The sequence below is a fragment of the Euleptes europaea genome, chromosome 7, assembly GCF_029931775.1.
Source record: "Euleptes europaea isolate rEulEur1 chromosome 7, rEulEur1.hap1, whole genome shotgun sequence".
Lineage (NCBI taxonomy): Eukaryota > Metazoa > Chordata > Lepidosauria > Squamata > Sphaerodactylidae > Euleptes > Euleptes europaea.
The window spans coordinates 79,648,867-79,662,457 of NC_079318.1; the positions used below are offsets into that span (position 1 = coordinate 79,648,867).

A 13,591-nucleotide genomic window follows, 5' to 3' on the forward strand; every position below is an offset into this window, starting at 1 on the left:
GGGATTCCCCACTACTTCTAGATTTGCTTTTTGTGGGAAGTGTTTTTTTGGTCGATTTCCACTCGCTTAATTTTTAGTGTGGAGTTCCTTAATCTGTGGTTACTTGGTTCTGCCCATTTCTGAGCATCACTGCAACATCATGCTCATGCTCCACCCCCCTTCCTACAAATGCCTGTCGCTGTTTGACAAGACCCTGCCTCCCTGTCCCTTGCAGCCCCCCTCCCCCCTCCCAATTGCCAGTTGATACACTGAAAATTCCTAGCTTTATTTAGAAAACACATTACAATAGCTTTATTTTGCTGATGTCTGTTGACATCGAACCTCTCATATAGTTAAAGAGTACGTCTGCATTTTCCATCTGAAAAAAAGGTTTTGGGTGGTCCTGGTCTCCTTCAAAAAGTTGGATAAAAGTTTTGAAATCCCCCCAGAGTTTGTGATTGGAGGGGGGGGGGTTGGCTGTCTCTCCCTCATGCTTCTGCTAAAAGGTTACTTTTTTCCTATCTGCATATCTGCTGCTGGTGTTTGTTGCAAATGCAATACATTTTCACACTATATCCCAGGGGCTGGCAAATGCAGGAGATTTCTCTGTTGGATCACAGGGACCTGCAAATAGCAGAAGAAACTAGCAGAGAGGCAGCGTTCTGATTCCCATGGACAGTTATACGAGCCATAATGGATCAAGGTGCAGCTGCTGTGTTTTGATGGATGTAGTTTATTTAACTGCTGCAGTTTCTACATTTGTCCCATTGGAGAGACTGTAGTCTACAGTTACATTTGAGTACATTAGCGCCTATGAGACCAACCAATTTGGGGGGGGGGAGGGCTATGAGCTTTCGAGAGTTAAAATCCCCTTTGTCAGATAGATGCACAAACTACTCTGCAGCAGCTGAAGAGCCGCTGGTAGCTCATGGGGTACCTAGCTGGAGAGCCCTGCTCTCGGGCTTGGCTTTTAAGCAGTAAGAAAAACAGATAGCCAAACAACCAACCGAATACTGTCAAACGTTAGTCAATTTTTTAAAAACAAAATGAGACTCAGGCTATTTGCAAGAACTCCTGCATCAGTTGAACATTAAAATGACATCATAAACAATGTTAGCTGTTCACTATATGAACAAAGTACCTGGCAGTTTAAAAGAGGTGGGAGGAAAGAGAAGGCCTTTACTGATGGCAGAGACCCCCAAACTCCTGCAATCGTCAAAAAAAAAAAAAAAGCCCAAGGCCAAGCCTCCATCCAAACCCACACAAGCTGTGACATGCATGTGCACACTACGCTCATGCCACCAGAGAACAGCTCCCAAAGTAGAAGGCAATGTGTAAACATAAGCAACCAGGGTGAAGGTGGCGGGTGGCTGAAGGGAAGCAAAGTGACCCTGGAGGATGAACTTTCCCCACGAATCATCAAGAGTTCTAGCTTATGAATAAGTTTTTTATAACCAACATTGTACACCCCACCTACTGTACCACAAAGGCCCCACCTTTCACCCTATAGAAAGCGAGGGAAGAAGGCGGCCAATGGGACCAGGGAAAGAACGGGGTGGGATAAACCAAGGCTGCAGCACCTTCCACCCCGTCCTTAAGAAGGAAGCAGAATCTTTGGAGGGGGGCACCTTTTGAAAATCCTTACCCAGAGCTCCCTGACAGACATCTGTACGGGTGGCGCCGTCCACAATGAAGAGCGGGTTGCGGCACATTTCCTGAAATATACATCAAATGGGGATTTGTTATTGTTGTTGGTATTAAAACACTGGCAAGTCTTCAACTGCCAATTCATCATCTGTGCTGGGTTTCAACATGCAAAGTTCTTTTACAAATCATTCCTTTCTTTGCCTGTGAGTAAGATCTCTATGTGGACTCAGCAATTAAAAAAAATGGAAGTGGGACAATGCATAAATTATGTTAATAAATTTGCGTGGTTTCTTGAATTCTGCCCAATTTCTTCTGGTATCAAGCCACCTGGTTCAGCCCCAGCAGGCGTTGCCCACATGCTTTCAAGGTTCTGTACAGCCGGAAAGGTTAGCAAAATGCACTTTGTTTTAAAATGAAAACCTTTTGAAAGATGGTCTGCACTCACTACTGCATTCTATGGGTTTTATTTAAGAAATTTATTTAGGAAATATCCTGCCTTCTACACAACCTCCACATGACCCTATTGTTCCCATTTTACAGATGTGTTAAATAGAGGCTGATGGCGAGATTTAATCTGGGCAACTGTTTAGAAAAAAACCCTGGCGAAATTAGAAGATACTCTTCACAGTTTTATCCTTTCCTGTGGGAGTAAGAAGAGTAGGGAAGACACCTTGATTGATTTAGATATTTGCAATTTTACTACTCCTAGCCCAGGGTTCTCAATACCCTGGAGAAAAATGTCCTGCCCCTCTAATAAAAGCAATGGGTAGCTGAAGCTTTTCATGGCACAGAGGTAAATATGAACATATGAAGGCGCCTTATACTGAATCAGGCCATCGGTCCATCAAGGTCAGTGTACTGTCTACTCAGACGGCAGTGGCTCTCCAGGGTCTCTGGTAGAGGTCATTCACACCACCTACTATCTCATCCTTTAAACTGGAGATGCTCAGGATTGAACCTGGGACCTTCTATGCTCTTCCTCTAAGCCATGGTCCCCTCCTCGAATAACGTCACCTGGTAATTTACATCCCATTAAGTCTCTATTAAAGGGACAAGGCATTTTTTCTCCAGGTTGCTGGCCGCTCTGTCCTAGCCTGGGAAAGGAAGTATCTCCACATTGTTCTTCCACTGTCTGGTTAAGGGGAAATTGTGCCCTGCTAGGGCTTTTTTAATAGATAGAAATGTGCAAGATAGTGTGTAAATGCTGCTTTTTCAAGTATAGGCTTCCAGCCAGTTAAAACTGCATCTTAGCTATGCCAACCCCCCCCATAATACCTAACATTTGGGATTGCTCAATTAGACTGCCAGCAGGTTTAAGAAAGGCCCAAAGGAACTAAATGCAATACCCCATTCACTTGCAGAGATCATTGCTAGTGGGGTGCACACTGGAACAAGAGGCTTTACAAAAGAATATGATAGATATACCTGGCTTGGTTCCTGAGATGCTCAAGAGAAAGATGGGTCTATGCATTTTTAAATCCATTAAATAAATAGCTGATTGGGCTATCAGTGCTTAAGCACCAGAACACATGAAGCTGCCTTATACTGAATCAGACCCTCAGTCCATTGTCTACTCAGACTGGCAGCGGCTCTCCAGGGTCTCAGGCAGGGGTCTTTCAAATCACCTATTTGCCTAGTCCCTTTAACTGGAGATGCTGGGGATTGAACCTGGGACCTTCTGCATGCCAAGCAGATTCTCTACCACTGAGCCATGGCCCCCAACCAGGATAGCTTTAAAAAAATGTTCCGTGTTCAGAAGTGTCTACCTCTAGAGATTTTAGGGTCAAACCACAAGGGATGGTTAATGCCATCATATGAATACATTAAGCTACCTTATACAGAGATGGGCCACTGATCCTTAATAAAGTCTACTCTGATTGGCAACAGCCCTCCGTTGTCTCAAGCAGAGAAAGGTCATTCCCCAGCACCAGCTATTTGATTCTTTGGCTGGAGGTGCCAAGGATTGAACCTGGGACCTTCTGCATGCAAAGCACATGCTCTATCACTAAGCCTTGGCCCCTTCCCCCTTAACAAGGCAGCAGTAGAACAACAGCAAAGGGGGCTAAATGTGTTAGTCATAACAAAATAAAACGAAAACCCAGTGGCCCCTGAAAGACTAACAATATTTATTTCAATATGAGCTTTCATGAGTCAAAGCCCACCTTGTCAGATAGGTCTGCAAGGGAAAACTGTACTGGGAAATCCTATGGGGCAGGTTGGATGGGGAGGAGTCAACACTTGGTGTGAATTACAATATGAAAAGGTTCTTCGCCATTGCCTAGGCTGGCAAACATGCTTTGTGCCATTTCAAAGAATAACCGAGCACTGGGATGGATTAAAAAATCACTTTGATCTCAGCCAACACCAGGGGCCCACAACTGTTCCCTTGGTTTACTAGCCAGCCATTATTTGTGGTTGCCATCAGTCATCGCCCATCCTCCTCTGACAGCAAAGGCGCGTCAGAGATATGGAGTCCTCTTTCATTTGCACCTGGTTTGGAGCAGACAAGAAACATCCGGAGACTCCCCTGATGCTTAGATCAGAATTCTTTTGTTCTTTCGCCAAACTGCACTGCAAGTAAGAAATGGATATGCGCTACTAGGCATGCTGCTCTCCAGAGCATTAGCTACACATGCCCCTGGCTAGTGGATTTGTAGGGCAGTAACCTACCACTCCATGTGCAGAAAATACAATTTCTTCACAGTCCTCTGCATTGCTGCAACTCTTTCTGACCCTCGGAAAGATCAATCCCAGGATTGCAGGACCCAAGTAGGAGAACAGCAATGGATGGGTGGGGGGCAGATTGAAGGAGGACAATAAGTTGAAATCACTCCTTATTCCTCTTCTGCACATGCAGCTAACCTGATGGGGAAGAGGCAATTTTATCCCCTTGTCCTTATTCACTCCAGTCAAGCAGCCCTCACAACTGTTCCTCTGCATGGCTCATCAATCCCAAGAATTATCTTGGGGAGGGGGTCATAAAGAGCTGCAGCAATACAGGATAATGGAGGAAGGAGAAACTCTGTGTGTGTTTCCTGCAAGACAGACATTTGTATAGCCAATGACAGCTGAGATTTGGAGAAAGATCACATGTAGGGGGGAAAACAACCCCAGGCAACAAGATAGGAAAGAAGGCCTCCATATTAATGCCTCACCGTAGGTCGTTTCCACTTGACTCCATGTGTTTTAGAAGAATTTGGTCCCAACTCTTTGAAACCCAGGGAGGAAGCCATAGGAGGGAAAGAGTCATCCCGGAAAAGAGTTCCATTCTGCAAACATTCATGCCGAATCCTCTCGAAGTCCTGACCAAGGTACTTCACTGCGTTCTCGTGTTTCCCCAAGCCCAGTTCCTTTGCCCGCTGCTTCTGGACCTGTGCTGAGACTCCAGTACAGTAAATGGGCACGATGACCTCTTCTGCCATATTCAGTGGTCACTGGATTGGACAAATCTTGCCTGAAATAGAGAAGACAATGCTGAAATGACCTCTGGGAAGCAGAAAAGAGAACCTGAGTGGTGGTAGTAGAAACTGCAGTTATGACAACCCCATAGGAAAGAGAATCAGAGGTGATTTGCCATTGCCTGCCTCTGTGTAGCAATCCTGGACTTCCTTGTCAGTCTCCCATCCAAATACTAACCAGGGCTGACCCTGCTTAGCAGCCAGGATCTGATAAGATGGGGCTAGCCTGGGCCATCCAGTATAGCATAACCCCATGGATGTTAACTGAGTCAGCAAGGGTCAGCTGAACCCATCAAAAGTGGGGAGGACAATGTCCTTCAACACCTCTGGCTTTCCAACCAGCATTACCTCTGTCTTTTCCAGGGTTTAGTTTCAATTTGTTCACTCTTAGCCAATTAAACACAACAGCCAACCAGCAATGCAGGGCCTCTGATACATCACTAGGAGATAAGGATACGTAGAGCTGGGTATCATCACTATATTGATGACCGCCAATCCCAAAGAAGCAAACTTTTCTCCTAAAGAACTATGACTAAATACATGATGGAACTTTTGTTTTTTTTAAATGCAGAATATAAACTTGCAGAATATGTTGTTCTATTCTGGGACAATACAAGAACAAAAACAGGTAGAATTCAGCATCACAGTTTCAATTTTATTTTTATAAATCAAGATTCTACTCCTTAAGAAAGCAAAAACAGACTTTCATTGGTGGACTTCTGACATGGATCAGCTTTTGTATCTAAGCTCCAAGAATCACCTTTATGAGAACTTCAGTTTCAATTTCAAAACACAAGATCCTAGCCCCTATGGATACTTAACAGTGGATGGGCAACGCCAGTGGAAAAGCCAAGAGGGGTGGCTGAATGACATTTCTAGTAATTGGAGGCAGGACTTCAGTGCCAGGCTAGCTCCATAACTGTGTCTTGACTAGCAAAAACCAGAATCATGAAAAATATCAAAAAGATACGGCAAAATAAGAGCAAATTAAAAATGGCTCAATTTGCATAACTGATTGGGTTGCAGAATCAAGTTCTGGATTGCAAGATCATGGATTTATTTTCTCTTTTAAACCGGAGTACACACAACCCTCACTACTGTCAGTGCCTGCCAAATGCCATCTGTCCTGCCCTTGGCATGCCAGCTCTCTGCTGTCAGTAGCCCAAAATGGTAATGTATCCCACTTGATCCCTCCATTATATTCATACAGGGGCCCTACTTAAAATTCCATCACAGCACTTTCCCATGCCACAGCCCAGCCAACGCACAGGGCTCCAGCTCACATCAGCTACCTGGATAGGCACCCTCGCTCCTGAAAAACCGACTTCTTGGCCTTGGTCAAGAGGGGGGAAGATGGAGGGGTGCGTGTGTTGTGTGGAATCTGTGCAGCACAACCAAAACCTACCGGTACATTCCTATTAGTCACCAAAATCTGTTCAGTGACTAGGGTTGTCAACCTCCAGGTGGTGGCCGGAATCTCCTGCTATTACAACTGATCTCCAGGCAAAAGAGATATGCTCCCCTGAAGAAAATGGCCACTTTGGAAGGTGGACTCTATCGTATTCTACCCCATTGAAGTCCTTCCCCTCCCCAAACCTCACCCTCCTCAGGCTCCCCACCCCAAATCTTCAGAGCTGGCAACCCTATCAGTGACTGAATTGTAGCAAATATTAATTCAATTTAAAATGCATAGCATTTAAAACTAAGGCCCAGTGCTTACTAGTTATCCTAGGGGCTTTGCCTCAGTGGCTAGAGGTGGGAGCAGGTTAATTTCTTACTACCCAAGAGAAAAGGATGCGGAAGGAACATTTTGTCTCCATAAGGATGCGGAAGAAACATTTTCTCTCTATAAGGATGCAGAAGGAACATTTTGTCTCCATAAGGAAGCTGCCATTTAGTTGCTCTAGTTCAGGCATTTAAATACCTTGGGCCTCATCTGGAAAAGAGGTCAGCTGAAATTAAACCCTGGCTCTGCTTTAACATACGCGGCAACAGCTGGTATTCCCCCCCCCTTCAGTACACAAACAAACGGAATTTGAAAACAGTACTTTTTAAAATGATGCCTGTGTACCCATTACAAGCTTACAACACATCATAAGAACATAAGAGAAGCCACGCTGGATCAGACCAAGGCCCATCATGTCCACCAGTCTGTTCACACAGTGGCCAACCAGGTGCCTCTAGGAAGCCCACAAACAAGATGACTGCAGCAGGACCATCCTGCCTGTGTTCTAAAGCAACTAATATAATGGGCATGCTCCTCTGATACTGTAGAGGATAGGTATGCAACACGACTAGCGGGTGAAGACTTTTTTGTTTCGTCTGGTATTCCTTCAATGATCCCTCCTTCCTGCCCAAGGTTTTGTTATTGGTATATCTCCGCATGTATTTTAGCACTGTTTGTAATTGTTTTAATTTGTGTGTTTTTTGTGTTTTTAACATGTGGTTTTATTTTGTGTTAATTTGTTGGCCACCTTGGTAGGGACAGAAAGCCGGGATACAAATTCTGTAAATAAATTAAGTTTGTACATAAGAACATAAGAAAAGCCATGCTGGATCAGACCAAGGCCCATCAAGCCCAGCAGTCTGTCCACACGGTGGCCAACTAGGTGCCTCTAGGAAGCCCACAAACAAGATGACTGCAGTAGAAGTCAGAGCACCTAATATAATAGGTATGCTCCTCTGATCCTGGAGAGAATAGGTATGCATCATGACTAGTATTCATTTTGACTAGTATCCAAGAATAGCCCTATCCTCCATGAACATGTCCACTCCCCTCTTAAAGCCTTCCAAGTTGGCAGCCTTCACCATGTCTTGGGGTAGGGAGTTCTACAATTTAACTATGCTTTGAGTGAAAAAATACTTCCCTTTTTCTGTTTTGAATTTCTCACCCTCCAGCATCAGATGATCACCCCACTTTCTGGTATTATGAGAGAGGGAGAAAAGCTTCTCCCTGTCCACTCTCTCCAAACCATGCATAATTTTATAAACCTCTATCATGCCTCCTCTTAACCGCCTTCTTTCCAAGCTAAACAGCCCTAACCGTCCTTCATGGAAAGGCTCTAACCATAAGTTGGGTTGCCATCTGGCATGTATCTGGCAAACAGCAGGACCCACCATGTAACTGCTGCAAAACTGAGGGTGGGGGGAGGAAAGGCTTAACAGGAAAGGTATGAAAAGCCAACCTGACCACCATCCCAGCTGTTTTCCCTCATCAGCCAAACAAATTGGATGATCTGGTGAGATTAGAGAGGACTTGGGGACTCTCCAAACTCACCCAAAGTCATCCAAGCCATTCTGATTATGTAATGGTAATATGGCCCAACAAATAATAAAAAAAATTAAAAACCAGTCTGTCTGCTATTTCCTGCATTGTACCAAAAAAAGAAAGAAAGAAAGAAAGAAAAATAAACCCTCATTTGTCAACCAGCCAGAAAAGGGGGGGGCAGTTATGCCAGTGGAAAACCAGCCAGTTGGCAATCCTGAATGAATGTAATTTAATTTATTTAATTGCCTTAGACAGTTTTTCATTTGCATTGTTTTCCGGTTCTGTAATCCTAGTTCTAATGCACTGTTTTGTTTATGGAGGTCTTTGCTGTGTAAGTGAATTCCTTTTCATATTTTGTAATTCGCCTTGAGTCCGAGAGAGAAAGGCAGGGCATAAATGAAGTTAATCAGAATCAGAATAAGGCCTTTGTTCTTCATGGATTTAGTATTTTTGCCAGTGTCACTGTAAGATCCCCTGAATTACCTCTCAGTTTTGCCAATAATTCTTATATTCCTTCAGAGAAGCAAAACACAGGCTTCATTCAGACACAACACCAGATACATAGACAAGCTGGAAGGTGCTTTAGGGGAGGGGCCGTGACTCAGTGAGAAAGCATCTTCTGTCACACAGAAGTCCCTAGATCAATCCCTGGCATCTCCAGCTAAAAGGGACAGGTAGTAGGTGATGTTAAAGACCTCTGCCTGAGTCCCTAAAAGCAGTCTCTGTTCTTTGTATAAGACAATACTGACCATGATGGACTGATAGTCTGATTCTGGATAAGGCAGCTTCATGGGTATATTCATGTAATCCTCCTTCCTCTCACTACTAAGCAGCTCGTAGTGTACAGGGTTCCCCCTGCCTGGCTTGTGTCATTTGTTACAAACCCTAGTTTTTGAACCTTGGATGTATCAGCAAACTGTGGTCGGCTGCAAATCCAGGAGGAACCAGCCAGGAAGCAAGCAACTAGTTCATGGGATAATTAAACTGACTGGACACTGCAGTTCCAGTTAATAACTTTCATAACATTTTTAGTTAGCCTACATGCCTGTAAAATGCACACGTGAATCATCTGCGACCCATCAACAGCTTTATAGCAGAAAATAAGAAACTCTTCCAGTGTAAAAGCAGCGTTGTATCTGGTGGCCCTTACTCACTACAGGTGAACAATCATATGGCTATTTTGAAGCCAGAATGTGTTTGTAGGCCTGCTTCATTAAGGACCAAACCACATGGGATGCTGGAGTGGAACTCCAGATATGTAATTTGGCCCTCAAAACATCTGTACTGGGAGACAGTACCTCTCCCCCCCTGCACCATTTTTGTGATCAAAAATACACACACACATCCCAAAAGGTTTTGGAACCTTGGATGTATCAGCAAACTAGTCGGCTGCAGATCCAGGAGGAACCAGCAAGGAAGCAAACAACTAGTTCATGGGATGTCAGCGGATGGAGAGGTTGCACAAGCTAATTCAAATAGTACAAAACTTCTACTTGGCATCATGTCAGACCCACAGTACATACAGAGAGACTCAACATATTTCATTTATATCCCACTTTACTTCCCAATTGGGACCCAAATGTCTTTCTTTCTCCATTTTATCCTCACTACAACCTTGTGAGGTAGGTCAGGCTAAGAGGTGGTGACTGGCCCAAGGTCACCCAGCAAGTTTTCATGGCAAAGAGGAGACTGACAGCTGAGTCTCCCAGATCCTATTCTGAGACTCTAACCACTACATCACACTGGCTCTTCAAAGAGAAGAATGGATGGTCTGTGTGCAGATATACACGTATGTATAGGTGCATACACAGATTAAGGATTTTTGTTTGCAATACAATCTTTTCATATCTTTTGCACCTTTGGATTTTTACCCCCCCCCCCAGTTTGGTACACACTAAATGTGGAATGTCGCCCAAATAAACACAGATCAAAAACTTTCCTCTCAGATTGTCATCTAGCATGCAGACCCAACCGGAGGACCAGTCCAAACTGAAATTCATTTTCAGCCTGCCTGTAAAGAGTATTTTAGGTTGCTCATACTAGACTAGCAGATTCATTGTAGCAAAGGTTTTAATGGTTAGAGTTCACTTCACCAGCTGCAACTATTGGCTCACAAAAGCTTCGGTTACAATCAAACTGTGTGTCTAGGAATTGCAAGACTCCCTTTTTTTGGCGTATGCTGCAACAGCTTCCCCCTCTGGAATTTGCACATATATGTGTACATAAATTCTCACAACATGAGTCAGCCTTGCGAGATGCTAGCATGCATTAAAATAACACCTCTGGGGGGGAATCAGGGATCTTTGTGTTCTTATTAGCTGGCTCAATAAAAATGCGGTGAGAAAATAGCCTTACTTGCAGCCTTGGTAGGTCCCCCGAGAAACCAGCCCCCACACCCAGAACCAGCTGCCTAGCAGAAAAGGCACAAGACCAGATCAGCAAGGTCTCATTTCCTGTGCTAAATTTTTGTTTTACAATGGTTATTCTGCAGCCATGGGTGGAAGAATACCAGATGAGCTCACTTGAACCTAAAAATTTGATTCCCATACCCAAATATACCAAAGAACATTCCAGATTTTTAAATTTCCCACCCTGTGTGCATTTATAATTTTTTATTTAAATTCTGCAGCTAGGATTAAAACTGCTGAAATGCTAGATGCCAAAACTAGCAGATGTAAAATTCCACACATCAGAGAATCTGAAGACCTTTGCATTAGAAACTGAATACTGTCTGCAAATATTTGGTTATGATGACCTGGAGAGAATGTTCTATTCATTGAACAGTTAGATTTGAATACAGTAGCACTTCAGAGGCAAACAAAAGTTTCAGGATATAAGCTTTCAAGAGTCAAAGTTCCCTTTCTCAGATTTATCCCCTCTATTAGTTGGCAATTGCCAATTCCTGCATCTTCCACTTTGATTGCACAAAGCATCTCCAAGGCCTGGGAAGAGGGTGACCAGCAGCGGCTCTCCAGGGTCTCAGGCAGAGGGGTCTTTCCCATCACCTACCTGCTTAGTCCCTTTAACTGGAGATGCCGGGGATTGAACTTGGGACCTTCTGCATGCCAAGCAGATGCTCTACAAATGGAGCCACAGCCCCTCCCCAATATTAGAGAAAGCAAACTGCGAACATCTATACGCAACACTACCTTCAGCTCAAGTACATGTTTTCCATACTGTAAACTGTCTTTCAGGAGCCACGTGGCGCAGAGTGGTATTTTTTCCATTCTGTAAACTGTCTTTCAGGAGCCCCGTGGCACAGAGTGGTAAGCTGCAGTACTGCAGTCCAAGCTCTGCTCATGACCTGAGCTCAATCCCAACGGAAATTGGTTTCAGGTAGCCGGCTCAAGGTTGACTCAGCCTTCCATCCTTCCGAGGTCGGTAAAATGAGTACCCAGCTTGCTGTGGGTAAAGGGAAGATGACTGGGGAAGGCACTGGCAAACCACCCCGCAAACAAAGTCTGCCTAGTAAACGTCGGGATGTGATGTCACCCCATGGGTCAGGAATGACCCGGTGCTTGCACAGGGGACTTTTACCTTTTTAAACTGTCTTTCACAACATTCTTCATACTGCGCATTCCAAAAAAAGTATTTAACTCATTCCAAGCAAGAAAATATTTTCAGCGCTGCTCAAAATATTCAAGTTGTCCATTGGAAAAATTGAAAAGAAGCCTTCAGAGGAAAAAATTGTTTGGACACCCCCCCCCAAGGCCTTCACGTCTCTAGAACAGTCACTTAGTGAAACTGATGAGCAAACAGGATTGACAGAAGGAAGTCCATGAACACCAGTTAGACCAGGATTGTCGAACTAATTTGATACGAAGACCAGATATGACATAAATGTCACTTGGTCAGGCCAGGCCTCGCCAGCCCAGATTGGGACTGCAGTGGGTGACTGCCTCGGCTGGCTCACGGGCTGGATAAGAGCTCTCAAGGGGCTGGATCTGGCACACAGACCTTAAGTTTGACACCCCTGAGTTAGACCCTTAACCTATCAAGCTCAGTGTTCTCTACTCTGACTGGCAGCAGCTGCAGAGATGCCCAGGATTGAATCTGGGGTTTTTCCCATGCAAAGCAAATGCTTTACCCTCTCTTCTACCTCTGTACCAACTGCTACGGTGAAGCAAATGAGAAGAGCCCTCAAGCCTTGTTTTTCAGCTTCCAGAGGCCTTCTGGATAGCTGGTCTCAGAAGCAGAACACTGAACCAGACAGTGATACAAGAAGGCTGTTTACCATTCCTGCCCTACCACAAGGTTAACAAGTTACAAGTTATTTCCAAGCCAGAAATTGGGTGGAGGAAATGCTAATGGGCGAGCTCATAAACCTGCCGTTGCCATGGTGGCTTTCCTTCCCATCCCCCTTCCATTTACATTAATGTTAGGACAAGTCTTTCAAGTAATAGCAGGCAGCAAGATAACCCCAGGAGTGAGTCACCAGTGACCTGCAGGTTTCTCTTCAACAAGCCTATTCACCTAATCAACTTAGCCCGAAGCCGTGCCCTAGCTGGGCATGGATGGGTTCAGTCCTGCAAAACTGTTTTATCTGAAAAACGCAGATCCATTCTGGGCAGGCTGCTTTCCCCTGGAGAAGAGGCTCTGCAGTTGCTGAGGCTGTAAAGAGGAGGGATTCCTTGCTTTTGGTCTGTGCAGCAGTGTAACTCAAAAGCTTGCAACATTTTAAACCCACAGATTGCTGGGGGGGGGAGGGGACATCTTCCTCAATTTGATGGATGTATCTTTTTTTCTGTGGGCAAAAATGAGGAAGAAAGGGAAGAGGAAACACCACCCTGTAGAGAGCAGGTTACTATGCAGTCTGAAGATTCAAGAAGAATGACACAATCTCTCTTTTTTCCACCTACACATCTCATGGCAAACACAAAGCAGAGCAATGATCCCATTTAATTAATGAAGTACATGCTAGGACATGCTGGAATTCCTGTCTCTTTGGCAAAGGGTCTCAAGCTATCAGCCTCCTTCAGTACAGCATTTCTGTATAAAGGTAAAGTGTGTCATCGAGTCTCTTCTGACTCACGGCAACACGGGGTTTCCAAGGTAAGATGAGCAGCCGCAGCTTGCTATTGACTTCCTCTGCATAGCAGCCCTGGTCTTCCTTGGTGGTCTCCCATCCAGGTCCTGACTCTGCATAGCTTCTGAGCTCTGGCTAGGCTGCGCTATTAGGGCAGCTACATCTCTGTATCTTATGTGCCAAAATGAATTCCACATCCTGAATAATTTATGT

The 13,591-nt window shown here is 44.6% G+C and overlaps 1 protein-coding gene across 1 annotated transcript in view; it reads right to left on the reverse strand.

Moving 5' to 3' along the window:
* Positions 1-5,077, reverse strand: part of CAPN1 (calpain 1) — a 30,246-nt gene extending 25,169 nt beyond the window's left edge. The window contains exons 1-2 of the mRNA XM_056852534.1: positions 4,782-5,077; positions 1,625-1,694 (exon numbers count right to left, since the gene is read on the reverse strand). Coding sequence (XP_056708512.1) covers positions 1,625-1,694; positions 4,782-5,048 — 337 coding nt within the window. The 5' untranslated portion in view covers positions 5,049-5,077. The remainder of the gene's footprint in view (positions 1-1,624; positions 1,695-4,781) is intronic.
* Positions 5,078-13,591: the final 8,514 nt, after the last annotated feature.